The 14611-nt window shown below is 32.8% G+C and overlaps 1 protein-coding gene across 1 annotated transcript in view; it reads right to left on the bottom strand.

Moving 5' to 3' along the window:
* Positions 1-14611, bottom strand: part of MED13 (mediator complex subunit 13) — a 98316-nt gene that overhangs the window by 34167 nt on the left and 49538 nt on the right. Inside the window, exons 10-13 of the mRNA XM_053910930.2 lie at positions 5349-5562; positions 4249-4330; positions 1745-1866; positions 32-122 (exon numbers count right to left, since the gene is read on the bottom strand). Coding sequence (XP_053766905.1) covers positions 32-122; positions 1745-1866; positions 4249-4330; positions 5349-5562 — 509 coding nt within the window. The remainder of the gene's footprint in view (positions 1-31; positions 123-1744; positions 1867-4248; positions 4331-5348; positions 5563-14611) is intronic.

Here is a 14611-nt window from a genome sequence, read left to right as displayed (position 1 = left end):
TTTATCTGGAGCACAGATTTGGGAAGCTTACTTATGCAAGATAACGGGTCCAGATTTCCTGCCTTTGATTCCTTGCAGTTGGATTTATCATCTGATCCGTTCGCCAATTTTTTAGATCCAGGCTATTAAAAAAACAAAACAAACCCTATACATTTATATTTATCTCAAGTTTTACATCCAAAGTGATCTCAAGATAGTAATCATTCATACGTAACTTGAAAGTAGAGCCCATTCATGAAAAGTACTATTTTGAATTTGTGCTAGAGCCAAATATATAGTGATACAATTTAAAGACATAACACATTTTAGGCGATCAATGAACCCAGATTAGTTTCTGTTTAGAGCAAAAAGTTCCTCTAAAGAAAATAACCCGTGCTTTCAAAACACTTAGAAGCAAGAATAACTTCCACTTAAAAACTATTAAAACAAACAAAAAAAAACCTGTAATAAGAAGGGTTCATAATTAACATCAGAATTGTTTCTTAGCAAAAGACACTCATAAAGCATCTTCTGTCCCCTTAAAGACATTAAAGTTTCCTACATAATCAATCATCCCTCTTATTTCTTGTTTATATTTTTACCTGGTTTAATAATCTCCTTACCCCTGCAAAAGTGCTTCAACAGGTAAAACTAAGCACAAACTTCAGAAAGATTTCATATAACAAAGCAAAGGGTCCCCAACTAAAAATAAATTTTAATACATTGAACAAACCAAGTTTCAGTATCTCCAGTCTGTCACCAATGTTTTTAGAGCTGATAACTTGGTTACTGTTAGCCACGTTGTCAAAAATACATTAACTGATCTCTCATTACAACCTTTTTACCTCAGAAGAGCCATAGCTGATACATGAATGGTAGCAGAGAGGAAGTATAAAAGTACCAAAGTATCAGGGATATATTTACCCCATAAATGGTACCCTAAAATATACTATATTATGGGATATAGAATAAAGTTTATATATAGCTACCTCTGCCTTATGTCACTTAATTGAAGACACCAAATGTGCATATATGTGTGTATGTAAATGATGAGAGGATTAAAAGTAAATATTATATAGGACAAGAAGACCAAATGTACTATAGAAGTTTCCAAGCTACCTTTATGCAGATGAAAAAGGAATTCCCTTTTATGATAATGCAGCACCCAATTCATTAATTTGCCAGACTTGACATTCTAGGGAATCTCATTTTAAGCTTTAATTCCTTTTATCTTCACCTTTCTCTGCAAATGGGTGTTAAAGATTAAATGTTACTTTTTCTTCCTCTTTCATTATTATAGTATTTAGTTGTTTTATAATAATGACTGTGATGCCAAACAAACTCTAAAAAAGTGGTATTCCTTAATAAATTGACAAAGCATATAATTTTAATGTTAGTTATTCTCTAAACAAGTCATCCAGGGTCATTTCTCAAGCTACAGGATCAAAGATTAGGAAAATAATTCTACTTCCTAAGAACGGCAGGAAAAAAAACATAGGACAGAGCTCAAATTAAGTTTAATCATAGATGTCCTTCAAACACACAAAGTAGAGAAAAAGAAACAAAGTTCTTAGGGGACAAGCACTACATCAACACTGGTCAAACATGAGGTTAAAAAACGAAACCAATTAATAAATTTTTACTCTAAAATATTTCCTGTTGTTCAGGGCTAAAATAATATTCAACTCATACATCACTTCTGAAAAAATTCACACAAAAATCAAGGAAAACAACTCATAGCCTTAATCATTAACAGGATACTCACTGTTAGTTCATCTTCATCAGAATTGAAGAGATTATCAAGGTCAGTATATGAGACAGCCAGGTCTGAGTCATAAATTAAGCTGGTTGATGGTGGACGAGCATGACCAGTAGGACGTGGAGCATCTACATATGTCAAACAGGAAACAAACTAAAAAATTCTACTACTGACCAAATAAGTTATTATTCTATTTATTTAAGCTAGATATATAATTTTAAATAGATAAGGGTATAATGCAATAAGAAATTGTGATTTGTTTAAAATCTAGAAATTTTTTCCATAGAAATAAAATTGTAAATAAATGGTGATACTTTCCCCCCAGGAACCTCATCAAAGACAATGTAATCCACAAGACAGCTACGTATTCTATACGAACAACATACCAAATATACATATAAATAATACTATCAGAACAACAGAATTAAATACATACACAGTTTTATTTTCCTGTCTTCCTAAAATGTAAAGGAAGCACAGTACAATGATTAAATGCTCCAACTACTGAGTCAGACTGACTATTACTTTGAATCCCAAGTCTAACACTAAGAGTACGACCCTGAGTAAGTTACCTGACCTCTCTGTGCCTCAGTAATAGTAAAAATTAAATGTGATAGAAGGAAGGATAAAGCACTTTGCCCAGTGCCAGGCATTTAAGTACTCAATAAATATGACCTCCTAGAATTTAATTTTCCTTTTTATTTTTTTTCTAATTTTAGGGGGAAAAAATACATGATTACTTAAGAAAAAATACAAATACAAATAGTCCTCTTATATTCCCACACAAGAATAAACTAAAAACAATTTGCAGTTTGGTGTATAATCTTCCAAATCATCTTCAGGATATCAAATGACTTGAAAAGGCTTTCACTTTCAGAAAGATGTAAAGTCATTTTCCAATGCCTTGCATGTTAGTTATAAAGACTCACTAGAATAGTAGTTCTGAACTTTTAGAGTACGTAAAAATCACTTAGGTTACTATTTAAAAACCAAGATTTTCAAGCTTAACGTCAAAAGATGCTCCAGAATGTGGTAGATGGTCCACATTTTGAAAAAGCCACACCACAGGCACAAGAAGGCAATTACACATTCCTATATCCTAGGGTAGGTAAATAGGCCAAAGAACCCACATTTCATTCATCAATCTACTTAGAACCATCGACTACTAAATTTATTTCAAGAAAGACCATCTCTTCCTTATTCTTATTTTTGGTTGCATCAAAACCAATCCTGTCTTTTATTACAAATATTAAAACAATTTTGTCCCTAAATAAAACATATCAAAGGACAACTTCCTTTGCCTCCATCAAAAGTTAAATAGATTTCTGTAAAAAGGACTAATACACTATGTCTTTCTACTCCATTCACAAGGAGTACAAGTCAGACACTTTCAAAGTGAAGTCTTGACCATTGTATTCCCAGTGCCAAGAACAGTGCCAACACATAACATGTGCTCAGGAAATACTTGTAAAATCAATGACCTCAGCAATTAAAATTAATTGTTAAATTAATTAACAATTCTTCTAAATGTGAAGCACGGGGGTTAGGGAAGAAAAAAGCACAAGAAAATTACAGCAAAGTCTAATTTACTGAGTTTTTAGATCTGAGAGGAAACTTATGTGATGATCTCATCCAATCTCATTTTACAGATGAGAACTTATTTTTATTTGTAAATAAGGAAAGTTTTATCAATTCAAAACAGAATTTCTATCACCTGAACTTGCTTTTCTTATACAAGATAAACAATGATCCATCATTTTAGATAGCACATTTCACAGAAATCCATCCCTTTCTATGAAGTATGAATTATGCAAAGTCCAGTCCACCAATATCAGATTACAGTTGACTCTTGAACAACACTGGTATAACTGCACAGGTCAACTTAAAGATGTATTTTTTTCAGCACATATATTGGAAACTTCTTTTGAAATTTCCTTACTACCAAGAATCAATCACATTCATTATACAAGGATACCATAAAGTAATCATATTGCTGCTTCTTCACTATCAATGCATAAATAGTTACACCTATTTCTTTTTCACATTATCTTTTCATTTTTGATATCTAGTGTTAGTGATATGCCTAATACCTACAGTGTTTTGTATCATATAAGATGATATTAATGTAGGTACTGACAGATATCTCATCTTGTAAAAGATGATGTAAACATATGGTATCAATTCAGTAGTGTACCATAAATGTATTTTCTCTTATGATTTTCTTAACGACATTTTCTTTTCTCTAGCTTACTATATTGTAAGAATAAAGTATAAAATACATGTAACATATTCAATATATATTAATCGACTGTTTATGTTATCGATAAGGCTTCCAGTCAACAGTAGGCTATTACGAGCTAAGCTTTTGCAGAGTCAAGTAGGAGAGACAGGCAGATTTTTGACCGTGCAGGAGTGTCAGCACCCCAACCCCCACACTCTTCAAGGGTCAGCTGGAATCTGTAGTAACAATCCTGGAATGCAATATCTTGACTAGGAAATAAAAGTTTTACCTTGCTTGATAGAGGGACTAAATAATGACATAGCATCTTCTTCATGTGATAACACTGTTACACTAGATGACCCATCTTCTACCTGGAAACAATATTACATATTAGGCTGAAATATTTAATTTACCAATGTCAAAATCCACAAACTATTGATAACTATGTTTCAAGCATTCTGCAGACATTACCACTAATTCTCACAGCTAACCTCTATAACTAAGTAGTACGCTCATCTTACAGACAAAAAAACAGTTCTAAGGGTAATCCAGGTATTATGGCTGATATGTAGTGGGAGTTGGGCTTTCAACTTAAATCTGTCAAATTCCAAAGTCCATGTTCTTTTTACAGTAGCTACAGCTTTCTCAGCTATTTGTTTTCATACTTACAAAAGGACAAAATTTCAGGTACCTAGCACATAGTAAAGTTAAATAAAACTTCCTGAAGTGAAATTTTTTGTATTAAACATGTTAGTGGATACTTTCCACAATTTTACAGCTTTCAATGTCCATATTTTGTATTTAAGGCAAAAGACAAATACAGCAGTTATCTTGTGCTTAAAATCTTCAAATACTTGATATCTTTAAATATTAATATAACTAATATTAATAGTTATTTGATTAAATTTTAATCAAATAACTATTTTTATGTCCCACACTTTATTACTATAACATTTTAGTATCAGGGAAACACTAATTTCTTGGCTCACGTATTCAAAAATGTTATGTATTTTATAAACTCAGTGACATTTATTGTATTTTTAAAAACACCTGGTAATTCATTACAGTATATTTTAACGCAGCATCAGAATAGTTTGTCTACCTAAATGTCCTGATTTTAATATAAGTTAATGTACTCTTTCTCTAATCCAAAAACTTTAATAGCAAACAAAAAAGATCTTTTCATTATGAGATACCAGCTATAATTTGAAGTCATTCAAGCTCTTAAATTTTATACAGTATGCCTGATTTACCTGTTTTTAAAAAATGTTTTTGTAACTTAAAATGATGAACCTCTTCTACTTTAAAAGAAAAAAAGTAGGAAGGGCAGTACTACGTGCAATGCTACAAATCATCAGAGACTGTTTGAAGTCCTTTGATTTCTCTTACCTTTTGTTTCTTGCCAGCTTCTCTCTCACTATTTTGTCTATCTTTCTTATCAGGAAAAAGAAATTCCTCATCTCCTTCAACAAATGCATATGGATCAATTTTAGGTTCTTTTTCTGCATCAGATGCTATTGCTGAAAGATACTGATTCTTAATTTGATATCGCTGCACTAATTCATCAGAAACTTTTAAAGGTTTCTTACACTGTGCCATTAACCTGCATTAAAAAAAAAAATAGAAAATTAATTATACGTATTCTCCATCAAAGAACAAAAAATTTCCAAAACAACTTCACTATCCTAAAGTTTTCTTATAATTATTCAGAGTTGATCTAAACCACAATCTTTCATTTTAAAAATGAAGAAATTGAGGCACAGAAAGTTATGTGATCTACTGATGTCTCAAATTTAGTAATAAAGAAACAGAGCTAAAACTCAAGCCTCCTATCCTTATGTTTCTTTTCACCAAAACATGTTGTCTTTTGGTAACCCACTCAGTTCTCTAGTCCTCAAGCACAATAACCTGACCAAATCTATCCACTTAAAGGAAGTCTTAAATTTAACCTGCTCCAGGACGGGAACTCTAAAAATGTGAATTATGTAGGAAGACAAGACTACTTTTATACACTCTGAACATTTATACATTTACACAATGAAAATGCCTATCCTTTTCCTATTACCATGGATGTATTTTAAGTTAAAAAAATTTTAAAGGCCTGATTTGTATCTCATGAAAATATCACTATTAGATTGTTAATCATGGCAAGATGTTTTACAAAATGGCAAATGAAGTTTCAATGCACATACTTGACAGTTTTTTTTCTAATCGCATTGGAAAAATCAGTCTTCTGGTTCCACCTGGAAATTGATAAAAGTTTATCTGTATTCTCCTAAAGTAACCAATAAAATGACAAAAGATGACAGAACAAGAGAGGAGACAACAGTGAAGCTAGAAAGATGAGTACTAGTGGAAAATGACAGAACAGAAAGCTAAACTCTAAGGCTTAAGAGAGGGACAACAAGCTGAGCTGCGCCACAGAACCCTGGAAGGCATCAGGACTTTTATATCTCTGAAGACCACGGTGCTTGGTGAGTGTGAATATCGAATGATATGATTTTGGTTTGTTAAGACACTTTTAGACTCCCCAATTCATGCTTTATATGGCTTGCAAAGCTGATTCCCATGCTGCCATAACATGGCAACCTTGCTTCTAGTCAAATCATGCTTAAAAGTCCTGCAATGACTATTTTACTCTGAGTAAAAGCCAAAGTCCTCATAAAATCACGCACCAAAGCCTTTCTCCTCTTTTCCTAACTTCATCTTCTACTATTCCTCTCCCTCATTCTGCTTACAAGGGGTTCTTTGATGTTCCTCAAACATGCCAGACACACTCCTGGCTATTCCCTTTGCTTGGAACATTCTTCCTCCAAATATCTACCAGGCCAACTCCCTTACTTCATTTAAGACTCTGTTGAAATATCACCTTATCTATGAGACCTTACTTAAATCGTAATATGCCCAACTGCCTCAACACTGATTCTCCCTTAACCTGCTCATTTTCCCCTCTATCCCACTTATCTTTCAATACTGTATAATTTACTTATGTTTATAGTTGACTGTCAACTCCCACTAGAATATGCCAGGGATCTTGTCTTCATTCACTGAATTGTCCCAAATGTGTAGAACAGTGCCTGGCACATAATAGGTGCTCAGTAAATATTTGCTAAATAAATACATGAAATCTAGAAGCCACACAGGATTGAGGTGTTATATTTGCATTCATAACTCTAAAACACAGTGTCTTGTACTTTGAAATAAACCATCTTTATTTGTTAGAAAGTGATATTGCTGCCCCTGCTTATCTGTCCTGAGTATTAAGATAAATTATAAGAGGTAAAATTTGGGAGCAATGAAGGTATTTTCTAGCTTACAAATTATTTGAATGAAATGAATTATTATATTTCCCAATGCCCAGCACTAGAAACACTCTATAGCCTATAAACTTAAGGTTGAAACAGAAGCCATCAAAAGAATAAGTGATTATTTTCTAAGCGTGTTATCAAATAATGTCATTGTTATTCCCAACGTGCCCCAGATTCCCTACACTCCCAATCCCAACCCCACAGAAACTTTCTACCATGGCAACATAGTGCTAACATAACTGTCATGGGAGATATGTTTGATAATTGTTAGAATAGTTCTGTTCCACAAATGAGTATTTCTTAAGAGTAGCTTTGTACCTCACCATGTTAGGACCTAAAAAATTGTTTGCTCAGTCGTCTATCAGATACTAACATAAATCTTTTCAAGATAGTATTTCTGTCTACTTTGATACATATTTTATTTAATACTTAAAATAACCTCATATCATAGGAAATGGAAGTTATGTTCTCTGACTTTGATGTGGAAATCATGTAGACAGAAATGGTTTGCTAAAGTCACACAGTGGCAGAGTTAGGACTGGAAAGGTTTCAAGTGTAAGAACACCCCTCACAACCAGCAACCTCAAAGACACTACTATTCTTTATAGAGGTGAAAACACTGTGTTTTTCATAGTAAGTTGTCCTCTGGCAGAAGCATCAAAAACTGCCACACTGTTTACATAGGTAGTTGTTAAATTAGTGTGCAGTAACATTAAAAGGATCAATCCTACTGCACAGGGCTCTATTAAAAATGAGTAAACCAAGTACAATACCTAAAAGACAACGTTTCCTTATTTTATTGAATGGTTCTACAGACACTGGGATATGCAAAGAATTTAAATGTAGTCAGTAATATCAAAAGTATCAAGTCACAATAAATTCAAAAATAAATTATATATATTACACATCCTTCTGAATTTAAAACTGATAAAAAATAGATGTAAAAATTGTGATTTTTTCAAGAGACGCCAGATTAAAAGATCAAGTTATCGTTTCGGCACTATCCAATTATATAATATACACATACTTTTGTGAACAGGAACAATACCTTTCCTTTTCTAAAAGAAACTTTCACATATAATAAAACTACAGAGATAGTTTCAATCATATATAAAGCTGAATACATACACACTGGAAGAGGATTAGATACAGCCATGAACAGGAAGCTTGGCAAAGTCCAAAGCAAACTGAAATTACTTTTATATTATTCATTAATTTTATCTCCTTCCTTTACTATAACAACAGTGTATAACTGAAATGTACTCGTAGAGAATTTAACATGGCATATAGCAGCATGTGTTTTCTTTTGCCTTTATTTAATAAAAATTCTTCTGGACAAAGTATGACAATATTTTAGGGTTGACAATTAGAGAAGGAAATGTTTAGGAGCAAATAAATTTTTAAAATATCAAAAGTCCTCTATTTTTTTTTTTAGTGGTACCTTTTCTAGTACCATCTCCAATATTCAGAATCAATCCTTAAACTGAGTCAAGCTATCTGTCAAAAATATAGCTTTATTGCATTAAAGTAAGATTATCAAATTAGGAAGACTTAATTAAACAACTTAGAATACAATAAATCAAAACAAGTTTATTTCATCATCAACTTCTATAAAACAAAGTAATTAGGAACTATCTTTTAGCAATCAAATAATGCATTCTGTAACTATATACATACAATACAAACCTGACATACCATTACAACAACACAGGAGCTAGTTCTATTGATGAACATTACGGTTAAGATACCCTGATGTAGCCTTACTACCGAACAAGACATGGTAAGAACGATGCTCAAGTACATTCTTTCTTTGCTCAGGGTTTAGAAGGGTTTTCCTCTGAATCAGAATAGTAGACTATTTTAAGTAACCACAAATTCTACTAAAACTAGTGCTAAACCTTTGAAAAAACAAATTAAAAAACTGTAATGTTTCTCTTAGCCGAAACTTTGCTATCTTTAAAACTCATAAGGTCTTAAACCACTAATCTGGAATAGATGCTATCATTAACTAATAGAGAAACTAAAATAATTAGAAGCAAAAAGAAAATAAAGATATTTGCCACAGACACGTAAATACGGTATGTGGAATATGCTATGCTCCACCCCCATCTCTCTCACCCAACTAAATTCTGACAAATTAGAAAAAGATTTTGCCTTAAAGTAGCTACTGAAAATTTGGGGCATCAACTGCTGCACATGAACATCTAAAAATGAGAGAGGTGCTTAGAAATGATGAATTCTCTAAGTCAGTACTAGTTGAGCACCCATCACCATCTAAAACTGATTAGAAAAATCAAGATTATTGCTTTCTTTCGTCTATCTGCCTATATTATAGAAGCAAAGTGCTACCATTTAACAGCAACCAATGAAAAACTTCATTTATTTATACCAAATGAAAATTGAGTTTTTACTTAAATAAATGTCTAAAATTCTCTCCCAACCTTCTTCTTGAAACGCACACACCTGTAAAAGCCAACTATAATAAACTATTTTTTTTGTCTACTGATTTATTCTTGTACCTCTTTGCATTCTATATCTACTGTAACTGGGTTTGTAACAGTTTCCCCTCCTAAGCTTCAGATACATTACAATTGCATGATGAATCTCTCTAAGCAGACACCTCAAACTGAATTTAAAGTTTTACAATGTATTGGGTTGGCCAAAAAGTCCATTAGGTTTTTTCCTGTACAATGGCTCTCTCTAGTAGTGCTTAGTTGTCTTTTGCTTCATTCAAAACAATTTTGTTATTGTATTGTGACAGCTGTCATATCACTGTGCATTTAAAAAAACCTTATCAAAATTGATGAATTCTTGTGCAGCCATTTTCATATTGAAGATGGAAGAAAATACGCAACATTTTTGGCGTATTATGCTTTATTATTTCAAGAAAGGTACAAATACAACTGAAACACAATAAAAGATTTGTGCAGTGTATGGAGAAGGTGCTACGAATTACTGCATGTCAAAAGTGGTTTGCTAAGTTTCTTAGTATTATTGACATTTTGGACAAATAATTCTTTGTTGTGGGCTGTCTTATACATTGGAAGATGTTTAGCAGCACCCTGGCCTCTACCCATGAAAAGTCAATAGTGGGATATAGCCGACATACTCAAAATATCCAAATCAGTAAGTTATTGGTGAAAATGAAAAACATGTCTTTTATTTTACGGAAAAAAAACTAAAAAGACTTTTTGGCCAACCCAATTCACGCACATAGTTAAAAGTCATATAGTATACAAAGGCATAGCTGAACTGTTTAAATTTCCCAATCGCTCTCCTTTACTGTAACAATGGACTGTTTATATTACCTAATTAGAGGTGGGGGAAAACTGCATATACTACCATATATGTGTGTGTGTACACACACGCACTAATATACATTGTTCCTAAATGTTATAATCTAACCAGAGATCTTCCCATAATTTAGCCTATATAGATTTCCTTTACTTTTTTTCCTGCAAAGATTCTACTTATTTATTTTTAGAGAGAGGAAGGGAGGGAGGAAGTGAGGGATAGAAATATTGATGTGTGATAGATACATTTGCAGGTTGTCTCTTGCACACCCCCAACTGGGGACCTGGCCCACAACCCAGGAATGTGCCCTGACTGGGAATAGAACTGGCAACCTTTCGGTTAGCAGGCCAGCACTCAATCCACTATGCCACACCAGCCAGCGGCCTTTGCTTTTTAATTGAATATGTCATTATTATATGGCCAGACATTCCTTATTTAAAATACCTCGCTTTCGTAAGATCCATCAATAGTTACTTAAAATGTACTTCTATTTTTTTTTTAAATTCATGAAAATTAAGTTTAAGATTTAGTCTAAAAGTGGGAAAAAATTAGTATTAGAAGGCTTCAAATTTGTTCTTATTTTCCCTCTCATGAAATAAAAATACTTGTCTTTAACTCTCTTGCTACTCCCTTATTTTTACTATTCAACTAGCTGTAAAATTCTTTAGTCTACTCCACAACATCTGTACATTCCATACATCCCTACTATCTCTAATTTCCTATAGTGTGGGTCATGTACCACCTTATTTCTGAACTATTCAAACAGATGTCAAAACTGATCTTTCATACATATATGTCCTTCCATTTCAAACAATCTTTCAATAATACTACTTGATTAATATTTCTAAAATCCTTATTTTCTAAAACTTATTATTTCATCTATCTCAAAAACCTTGTAACAGTGCCCCCTATCAACTTAAGGATAATATATAAGCTTACAAACAATATTTTCCCATTCCACTTTATAGCTCTACTCAACTTTGCAAGTCCCATTTTTCATCAAGATAAACCAAACTACTACACAGCACCCTACAGTCTATCTATACCAAACTATATAATGCTCCTGGATCTCTATAAATGGAATTAAATTATTCCCCACTCCCACTCCATTCTCTGCATTGTTACCATATTTTATATATACTTCCATCAGATAGTTTAATGCTATTTTCCATTAGGCTACCATTTTACTTAAGGCCAGCAACAAATTTATTTTATACCCCAACAGTCCTTTACAGCATCTTGCACATTAGAGAAACTTCAGTTTTATTCAAACTGATAAAGTTTATCTTTGAGGAATATAAATTTAAAAGGAAAGATAAACTTCATAAGAAAAAAGAATGTAGGAGTTGCAACAGCCTTCTAACTTCATTAAAATTAACTGCTGTTTAAATAAACTTTCAAAATTAAAATATGAAAAAAAATAGAAATTTACAATGACTGGGTAATATGAATTCAAAATTTATATAAAACAAACTGGGCTTCTGAATGAATTACTCTATGACTAGAAAAGTGTTTGATCATATTACATTTATAGAATGCTTCTATAATTTATGATTGTTTAAATGCTATCGAGAGCATAATCATAATTCACAGATTTTAATGACAATGGACGTCATCTAACTTTGTCAAATGGCTTTGTCATATCCATAGGGAGATGATTCACCCTCATGAAATTCATCCTCAAGTAATATATTAGCAGGCATATGAATTACTAAGTTATTCCAACAAGATCCTTTTAACTATGGGGAAAAATAACTTTTGTTTTAGCATAATATAAACACTGAATCCCATATGCCAAGTATTTTACTGTGGTTTGTGGGGAAGAATGAGACAGACTGACCAAAATAGTATCAGGGACTTCCCTAGTGAAACTCATCAGTAAATACGTTTCTGCCTATCTAATTTAATAGCTTATTCTATAGTTCAAACTTCTGTTATAAGATATCCATGACATGAAAGCACTCAACACTGTAACAGTTGGGCTGGATAATTCTTTGTTGGGGGGGACTGTCGTACACAGTAGAATACTTAGCAACATCCCTGGCCTCTACCAATGCCCGTAGCACACCCCCAGTTTTGACAACCAAAAATGGCTCCAGACATTGCCAAATGTCACCTGGGGGTGTGAGTGGGTGGCAATAAGCAGTTGTTCCAACTAAGAACTACTGCCATAGAATAACTCTAGGAAAAGGACAGATTTATAATTAAATCAAAAAAATCAAACTTCTAACCTACCAAGTATAGAACATTATATTCCATAAATGTTTCTAAGTTCATATAGCAACTAAGCTTCTGACGGTTGACTTTTTGTGATATTTACCATATTCTAATCTACTACTACAATACAGAAACAAGGATTCTATCTAAACGTGAATTATGACATAAAACACATTTTAGTAGCATAACCAAAGCAATACTCACATGAGACATAGAATTTTAAAAAATCCTTTTATTCAATCTTTTCTTTTTATGAGGTAGAAAAAATGGTGACTAGGAACAAGTAAAAGCATGTTATTTCCTTAATTTACATAATCATGACCCAGCACCATTCTACTCTGCATGCTACTTTTCTATATTATGCTTCTCATTCTTACTCAGTGAGAAAAATGTCAAATAATTTTAAAACATATTCTAAGGTTAAGCTGTATTAACTTCTCCGAGATCTTCATTTCACTTAGAGATGCTCATGCATACAAGCAGCCAATATACTTATTTAAGGTTATGGCTAGAATTCTTGGATCTTATGAATATAACATGCCCTCACTCTTAAAGTTCTTAAAACTGAAAATATTCATGTCACTACATTTTAACATATACTAAATAACAAAACATAACCTAAAACAAGTTTTAAAATCAAAAATTAATCGACGGCCATACTGTCATTTCATTCACCCAAACATGTGCTGAATGTCTACCATGTGCCTAAGATCATTCTAGGGTATGTGTCTATGTGTTTGTTTATGCTGGAGGAACACAGCAGTAAACCAGAGTCCTGGCCCTCATAGAGCTTACATTCTAATAGGGAAAAGACCATTAGAAAATACAATTTCAGATAATGATGTATACAGGGAGAAAAATGAAAGCAGTGTGCAGGACAGGCAGTGATCTGGGGAATGAAGAGAGGTCATATTTTAGACACAATGGTCAGGGAAATATCTCCCAAGAAGGTAACTTTTGAGCAGGATTACATCAGAAGGTGTAAGTTGTTTCCCCAACCTGTAATGCAATTCTAAAGGCCATAGGAAAAGAACTTGGCTTTTTAAAGGAATGGGAAGAAAGCTGGTATGGCTAAATCGGGAAGCAAATAGGAGAGTAGTACATAAAAGTGAAGAACTAACTAGGCAGGAGACTAGAATCTTACATATAAAAGAGTCTGGATTTTATTTTAAGTTTAAAGAGAGATGGGCAGAGCAGGGAGGAGTTAAGGAGGTGAGGGGAATGGGAAAAACTATAATCAAAAATAAGGAAAGTTAATTTGACAGAAAGTTCAAAAGATATTTATCTAAGAAATGCCAAAAATAATGTAATAAAGTGTCTAAAAAAATAAAAATTTTTAAAAAAGGGAAACTACTGAAGGGTTTTCAGCAGCAAATGAGTAACAATATTTAACTTACAATGATTACTCTGACTACTGTGTAGAAAATAAATGTAGAGAAGTACAAAAATAAGTAGACCAACCTTAGTTTCAGACAGGAGCTGAGGCTAGCTTAGACTTTTATATTCATCCAGCACAGATAACTTAAGATCTTTTCACACTTGTTTCCGAGACATCATTTGCTTTCATGAGACCTGTTGACTAACTACTAAAACTAAATAAGCTATCTTCCATAATCGTAAGGATATCGGGAAGTCCCTTAATTTCAAATCCAGATTAATTTTAATCTAACATTTAGGTTCAGAGTACTAAATGGAATAAAAAACAGACAGCCTTCCGAACAAGATGGTGACATAGACAAAAATGACTTAATTACAACTAAAATACAGAACCAACACTCAGGAACGTCAGAAATTGAGTTGAACAGAAGTCTAACAACTACAGAATTGAAGAAA

Source organism: Desmodus rotundus, chromosome 9, assembly GCF_022682495.2.
Source record: "Desmodus rotundus isolate HL8 chromosome 9, HLdesRot8A.1, whole genome shotgun sequence".
NCBI lineage: Eukaryota > Metazoa > Chordata > Mammalia > Chiroptera > Phyllostomidae > Desmodus > Desmodus rotundus.
This window is presented reverse-complemented; position numbering and strand designations above follow the sequence as displayed.